Source organism: Papaver somniferum, chromosome 5 (genome assembly GCF_003573695.1).
Source record: "Papaver somniferum cultivar HN1 chromosome 5, ASM357369v1, whole genome shotgun sequence".
NCBI classification, from domain to species: Eukaryota; Viridiplantae; Streptophyta; class Magnoliopsida; order Ranunculales; family Papaveraceae; genus Papaver; species Papaver somniferum.
Genome location: NC_039362.1, coordinates 73688646 through 73696480, shown reverse-complemented (window position 1 = coordinate 73696480; position 7835 = coordinate 73688646). Strand labels below are relative to the sequence as shown.

At 36.1% G+C, this 7835-nt stretch overlaps 1 protein-coding gene across 2 annotated transcripts; it reads left to right on the top strand.

The window, feature by feature from the left end:
• The first annotated feature begins 2651 nt into the window (after positions 1-2651).
• Positions 2652-6977, top strand: LOC113281918 (protein NSP-INTERACTING KINASE 1-like). Of its 2 annotated transcripts, none has more exons than XM_026530821.1 (11): positions 2652-3477; positions 3588-3723; positions 3833-3904; positions 4008-4151; positions 4243-4314; positions 4403-4462; positions 4561-4658; positions 4968-5102; positions 5222-5563; positions 5698-6077; positions 6259-6977. In XM_026530821.1, exons 1-11 carry the CDS (start codon positions 3369-3371, stop codon positions 6580-6582), a joined length of 1872 nt encoding a protein of 623 aa, XP_026386606.1. In that variant the 5' UTR covers positions 2652-3368; the 3' UTR covers positions 6583-6977. The 2 variants fall into 2 exon arrangements, with proteins under 2 accessions (XP_026386606.1, XP_026386605.1); XM_026530820.1 differs by having other exon boundaries at positions 2729-3477; positions 4953-5102.
• The last annotated feature ends 858 nt before the right edge of the window (positions 6978-7835 follow it).

The window sequence follows — 7835 nt, the reverse complement described above, 5'->3', positions numbered from 1 at the left end:
CTCGCTTCCCTAATTATTTTTTTTATTTTTTTTTTGCTTCCCTAACAGTGACAGTTATTCGGGTCACCACTTTCGAGCGAATACATATAACTGTTCCCGATATCATAGAGAAATTTTGGCCACAGTTTCAAGAGCTCATAAGCGTTGCCATTTCAGAATGTGTAAGACCATATAATAAGGAAAACACAAAATTGGTTAAAAAGACCAAAATCAACAATTTCTGGGTGAATTGGACAATTAGATTTTGATATTGTTTAAATGGACAAAAATGTAAAAATAGGCAGGATGTAACCAGTTTCATCGTGCCCATTTTCAAATATTTTTTCTTATTTTTAATTTACACAGGATGTATCCAGTTTCATCCTTACTATTTTTTAAATTTAAGCTAGGATGAAACTAGGATGAAGCTAGTTTCATCCTTACTATTTTTTTTTGGCCATTTCACCCAAACTATTTTTTACTCGTCCATTTGAACCGTGATTTAAAAATATTTGGACAAATGACCCATTTTCCGTAAGGAAAATAAGCATTTTAAAAATACACAAAATTAGTTAAAAAGACCAAAATCAACAATTCCTGGGTGAAACGGACATGTAAAATTTGGTACTGTTTAAATGGACGAAAACGTAAAAATAGCCAGGATGTAAACAGTTTCATCCTATCAATTTTCAAATGCTTTTTCTTATTTTTAGTTTATATCAGGATGCATCCAGTTACGTCCTCCATCTTTTTTAAGTTTAAGCGAGGATGAATCCAGTTTCATTCTTCCTATTTTGTTTGTGTCCATTTCACCCATACTAATTTTTACTCGTCCATTTGAACAAAGTTTTAAAATATTTGGACAAATGATCCATTTTTCGTTAAAAATACGGCCGAAAAATACGTGTGTGAACTGACAATACGGCGGTACACTTAAAAGAGGTTAACGTTTTTGGCAGTGGCGGAAGTAGTTAAAAGCGAAGGTGTGCAGTTGCATATCATGCTAAACTGGATCTCACGCCTAAATTTGCCTAAATTTTCTGAGATTTTGGAACCCTAAGCCTATTTTTTGCTGTTTTGTACTTCCTAGAAATATTTTGCTCCCCTCCCTTTGTAGAGTTTCTGGTTTTCCCTTGCTGCCAGCGAAAGGGGGAGGCTTTACCCGCAGAAAAATGAAATGTGGAAACAACCATGGGAATTAATAGACTCCAACGGCTGACCTGGCGCTGTTTGGGAAATGCTCTTTGGTGTGACTGAAGATAGGGAGTGACCACATTTCCCAGCAAGGGAGTGAGTAGAAAACAACCTAACACATGTTCTAAAGAGTACATCAAATCCGACAAAACAAATCTAGCTACGCATTCAAAAGCTATACCGTAGTTAGTATAAGAAAATATCCATAATTTTATCTCAACTAATGAGATGCGTTAATTAGGCAATAATAACAGAGTAAATACGTATGTACACTACATAATCCTAATTTTGAACGGAAAAGAGGAGGAAAAAGAAAGTATTTTATGAATGAAAAATAAAAGACAAGGGAATGCAGCCAAGGGAAGTATATACACGTAGAAAAGGAGCAAATCTTAGATGGAAATGTATATTTTATGGCCACAAATCTGAAGAATCTATGAAAAATAATTGAAGTCATTTCATTGTTTTGTTTTGTTTTGTGGCGCCACTGAGGAAAGGATAAAATAAAAGAACAGATAAGCTGGCTGTAAACAGAATTTTTTTTCCCGTTTTTGTTGGTTGTTTTAACCTAATCAACAGTTATGTCTAATTTACTTTTAACCACATTACAATCATTCTTTTGGTTGTATGCAAATTTATGGAAGTACTGGTTAATGTGTGTTCATGTCTGCATCACTTCATGTCCCTATGGTGCACATAAGGTCCCATCTAGATATTCTAGGAATGTAATTTATTTATAAGCCATTCGATGTCTTGATCCATCTCTTTCTTGATTTCAGATTAATTAAATGGAGATTTTTTCTGGTGGGTTGATTTCAGACCGAAGAATTGTTGGGTGCCCGACACCTTGTTTGCAAAATTTGATAAGCAACCTCTTGTTTTACAAGATCATTGAGAGTAGAAAACGAGTCGACTCAATCGACAAGCCGATTCAGGATGAGTCAGACAAGAGTGTTATCCGATTTAATGACCACTGATTGAAGTAGTCTAGTAGTCTAAATTCGTACAGAAACAGAAGAAGAAAAGAAGACCTCCTCCACGCCACAGTCTTTCATACATTTGTGAATGTATTGTGTACTTCAATGCAAACAAGTTGATTCGGTCTCATTCATAATTCTAGAGAGAGAGAGAGGAGGAAAAATAAAAGAAAAAACAGAGCGAGTGAGTGTGATTTGCTTTGCAGCAGCTTTTGCTTTTTAAAGTGATGTGATTTTGGTTTGTTTATTCAAAGGACTGTCCTGTTTAGTGTACAAAAAGAGTGGAAGAATGGAGGAATGGACTAGGGAGGATATATTGCATTAGTGGTTAAGGAATCAATAAAGCAAGATTAGAAAAATTGTAATTAAGTTTTAAGACTAGTAAGTAAAATCCACACACACTAATCTCAATCTCAGACCCATTCTCTTGAGATTCCAACTTTCTTTATTTAAAAAAATAGAAAGTTTAATGGATGGCCAAACTCAGAGAATGTTGGACTCCTTCACACGAAGCCAAGCCAAGCAATTTTCCCACTTTGATATTTCACTATCTTTTTTGATGCTATTGTTGCTTTTTTCTTATCTTTTTAACTTATTTTGTTTAACAAAAACAAAAACTTACATTCAAACACCACTCATCCATCTCAATGTGTATAAGAAGAATTCTGATTGACCCACCATACAATATCAGATTTGATATTAAAATTAGTAGAAAATACTATGTACTAATAATGAATTCAAAAACACAAACATTCTTCTTCCTCCTCTCTTTCTCTCTAATAAATACTGTCTTCCTCCTCTAATCTTCTACACATACCCTTTTGTAGACAACAGTTATGATTGAAACACCCAGGTCTTTGTAATCCCTCTTTCTTTTGCATTTCTCTAGATTTGCTTCCCTTTCCCCACATTTTATTATACTATAAAAATCTTATTCTTTTGTGTTGTTTTGATGAACCAGTGGCAGGCATGATATTCTCTCTATAACCTGCTTTTCTTTTCTTTTCTTTTCTTTTCCATTTCCTTTTCTTTCTTTCTTTCTTGGGTCTGACAATAAGATATGTGTGAGTGGATTTGTGTCATGGTAAGCATGAAGAAGTTTTCTCTTGTGTGATGTAATAAAGCAGCTTATGCCAAGCTCATCTCAAAAGAAAAGAAGAAGAAACCCATTCATAGTTTCACCTTTTCTCTTTCATATTAACTTCTCATTTGAATTCAATGGAAGTAAGGAGAAAATCAGTCATACATCTCTATATTTTGCTTTTAGTTTGTGTTTTTACTACTGCAACAAATGCTTTGCTAACTCCCAAGGGTGTTAACTTTGAAGGTAATTTCAATTTTACAAAATTTCTTTGTAATTTGAATGTGGGTTTTGGTTATTATCTTCATTGGAGATGATTTTTTTTTTTCAAAAATGAGTTGTTGTTGTTGTTTCAGTTCAAGCTTTGATGGGTATTAAAAACTCTTTAGAAGATCCTCATGGTTTACTTGATAATTGGGATGGAGATTCTGTTGATCCATGTAGTTGGGCCATGATTACTTGTTCTCCTGAAACTCTTCTAGTCACTGGATTGTAAGTGTTCCTCATTCACTTCAACAACATCTTATGAATTTCTCTTATTACAATGAAGCAAGTACTTAATCAATGAAGTTGCTTTAAATGGTGATGCTATTACTTGCAGAGGACTTCCAAGTCAGAATTTATCTGGTTCTCTCTCTCCAAGCATAGGGAACTTAACAAATCTACAGATTGTGTAAGTGACAAAAAATAACTTAATCCCAGGCATTGAAGTTATCATATTAGTTGTTACTGTTTTTGGCCATGTTTATCTGAAAGCAAATTTGTACTTGTTTCAGGCTACTGCAGAACAACAACATATCAGGTCCAATTCCATTTGAGATTGGAAGGCTGTCAAAGCTTCAAACACTTGATCTCTCCAATAATTTCTTCACTGCTTCACTTCCTACTTCTTTAAGCCATTTGAAAAGTCTTCAATACTTGTAAGTTAGAAATTTAATTGACTCAAATTTTGTATCTTCTTGTTTTGATTCATAGTTCAAATCTGATAATGGTTTTTTGAATTTATCCCAGGAGACTAAACAATAACAGTCTTTCTGGAACATTTCCTCAATCATTAACCAACATGACTCAGCTTGCTTTTCTGTAAGTTCTCTAACTTGTTTTTCTTTTTTACATTTTCATGGAAATTTCTACTTAGTGTTACTGATTTTGTTTGGTCTAAATGTTTCAGTGACTTGTCTTATAATAACTTGAGTGGCCCTATTCCAAAGTTTCCAGCTAGAACATTCAAGTAAGTCATCATATAATGATTTTAACTTCTGTTATCATTTCTTCTTTCGAAGAATTAGAATGAAACTAAAAGTTTTCTTGCTTTCTTTCTTTTGTCAGCATCGTAGGAAATCCACTGATTTGCGCGACAGGGTCGGAGCAAGAATGCTTCGGAACAGCACCGATGCCACTTATCTACAATTTGACCAGTTCACAAAGTATGTTTTACTACAACTAATTTCCTCAAGTTTTTACTTTTTAGAAGAATGAACAACTAATTCAGATTTGAATTCCACCATAATTTGCTACGAATATTGGGCTGTTGTTTGGTTACTGAAGAAACTTCATAGTAAATCACTCAAATCCATCATCACAAATTTGAGATGTTTTCATTCTTCTCGCCGACTGACACTTAGTTCAAAACGGTTCAAATAAACAGTAGTTTAAACCATGAATGCAAATGCTAGTTCTTTCATTATTCAAATGAACTCAAATTATCTCAAACTCTCTAGGTGCTCAACCAACAGGAAAATCTCGAAGTCACAAAATGGCGCTTGCTCTTGGGCCGAGCTTGGCGTGCCTATGTCTACTCATTGTCGCATTTGGTCTACTGCTTTGGTGGAGGCAAAGATACAACAAACAGATATTCTTCGATGTGAATGGTTAGTTGCTATTTTTGTTGGTGTGTGTACTTTTATCTGGGTAGTTAAGAAGTAACAAAAATTGCAAAAGTTTATAGTTTGAGCATTCTCTTGTGATAACATCATTTTTGTGGATTCAGATCAACACCATGAAGAGGTTTGCTTGGGAAACTTGAAGAGATTTCACTTCAGGGAACTTCAAGTAGCGACTGACAACTTCAATAACAAAAACATGATAGGAAAGGGAGGTTTTGGACATGTTTATAAAGGGTATCTCCAAGATGGGACTCTTGTAGCTGTAAAGAGGCTTAAAGATGGGAATGCTGCGGGAGGTGAGATCCAATTTCAGACTGAAGTTGAAATGATCAGCTTAGCGGTGCACCGAAACCTTCTAAGGCTGTGGGGGTTCTGCATGACATCCTCTGAGAGACTTCTGGTTTACCCTTATATGTCTAATGGGAGTGTTGCGTCCCGCCTAAAAGGTAACTAAAACATGCATAAAGTCAGATTTCACCCACCGTAGTAGTAGTGAAACTGAAATGTTTAATTTTTCTTTGTAGTTGAATTGAACCAAGTTTTTTCTAATATCAATATGGTCTTTCCTTGCTTTTTACAGGAAAGCCAGCTTTGGATTGGGCTACTAGAAAGAGAATTGCTTTGGGAGCTGCTAGGGGTCTACTATACCTTCATGAGCAATGCGATCCTAAAATCATTCACAGAGATGTGAAAGCTGCTAATATATTACTTGACGATTACTGTGAGGCTGTGGTAGGAGACTTCGGGTTAGCAAAGCTTTTGGATCATCAGGATTCACATGTGACTACTGCTGTAAGGGGAACTGTAGGGCACATAGCTCCTGAATATCTCTCAACAGGACAGTCGTCGGAGAAAACTGATGTCTTTGGTTTTGGGATCCTTCTTCTAGAATTGATCACAGGCCAAAGAGCTCTAGAATTCGGCAAGGCCGCAAATCAGAAAGGAGCCATGCTCGATTGGGTATGCATTTCTTCCTCCATTATTTCTTGTCATTCCAGTACTATGTTGGCAGGGTAATGCGGAAATAATTAACTGAGGCCACAAAACCATTTCTCAAATGTGAGGCTCCCGTCCCTGTTACACGAGTACTATCTTTAGATTTATGTTAACTCAAGCTGTGGACAACTTCTTCATCTAACAGGTAAAGAAAATTCACCTAGAAAAGAAGCTAGATATGCTTGTGGACAAGGATCTTAAGAGCGACTATGATCGGATTGAGCTTGAAGAAATTGTCCAAGTAGCTCTATTATGTACTCAATACCTTCCGGGTCAAAGACCCAAGATGTCCGAAGTGGTTCGAATGCTCGAAGGTGATGGGCTTGCCGAGAAATGGGAAGCTTCTCAAAGAGCTGAATCAACTAAATGCAGATCAGCTCATGAATTTTCTTCGTCAGAGAGATATTCTGATCTCACAGATGACTCTTCACTTCTAGTCCAAGCAATGGAACTCTCTGGCCCCAGGTAATATTACTTTTAAGAAAACGAAGGACTGATTAAATTGTTATGAAGAATCTTGACACTCATTTCAGCCAGAAAACAAGACATTCGAAAGGGATAAAAAAAAGAAAAGAAAAAAGAACGGATTGCGACATCCACTGATAGCAATAAGAGAGGAAGTATATCCATTGAAAATCGGTTCGATGAATTCGACAATTTAGCAGGAAGTGTTTGTTGTATAGTAATGGCATATAATTAGAGGATCAAAAGTAAAGGTCCTTTGTTATAGTGAATCATAAATGTACAGTGTCTGGTAAGAGGAGATCAATATTAATTAGATGGAGTGTACGGTAATGTAATGTGAAGTTTTTGATAGTTAAGTGAAGAAGCATTATGTTTCACGCGTCTTTGATTTTGTATGAACTTAACAATGCGATTGAAACAGCATCTGAAATGTTGAATTCAACAAAGAAGTAGCCACAATGTCTAGCCACTAAACAAAGGATTAAAACAATATAAAGATTTATATCTGCAGCATGTTTTTAGTTTCTGCTAACTAAGCAGAGGACAACATTTACATCCAATTGCCTCGAATATTCTTTGAAACGAGGACTGTCTCGTGTAAAATCAGAAAATATGTCCTCTGCAGTTCATCCAATTTAAGTTCAGAATCTCTTACTTCCGGCAGTTCATTTCTCTGTGCCCATCTCTCTGCATGCTCCTGTGCCTCCTGTAGCCTTTCCACCTGACTAGGACTGAAACCCATAGAAAAATTATCCGGCACTTCTCGTGACATAAGTAAAAAGCCACACCATATTTTTCGCCTCTAGCTTCCTTCTCTTACTTTCCTCCACCACCTCCATCTCTATACTAAATAAACTTAATTACTTCTGAAAATATTTCACTTTATGTTTTAGTTGTTCACAACACCACAATAACAAAGCTAATATCTTGAGGGTAAAACAATGCCTCTATGTAAAACAATGCCTCTATTTAAGATGAAATTTGCTTGGCATTTTAATGAACAGGGAGGTACCCAGTACACGTACTATAAACATTTGAGTTCCGGAACAAGGGAGGTACGCAAACCCAATGTGCGTACAAAGCAGAATGTAATAGCTCGACCTTATAAGGCTCAAAGAGACTCCACTGCCAAGGAGAGGGACCCGTAGGGGGTGAGACCTCATCACTCGACCGCTTTAGGTCTGAAATAATTGTTTGTCAGGACGACTTCTCTTACAATGTTTTTGAGCATCCGAGCTAGCTGGTTTTCCATCATCC

Coding starts and splice junctions, on each gene's coding strand:
- LOC113281918 (XM_026530820.1), top strand. CDS start 3,369: ATGGAAGTAAGGAGAAAATCAGTCATACATCTCTATATTTTGCTTTTA. Junction 3,905..4,007: donor TTAACAAATCTACAGATTGT/GTAAGTGACAAA, acceptor TACTTGTTTCAG/GCTACTGCAGAACAACAACA. Junction 4,152..4,242: donor TTGAAAAGTCTTCAATACTT/GTAAGTTAGAAA, acceptor AATTTATCCCAG/GAGACTAAACAATAACAGTC.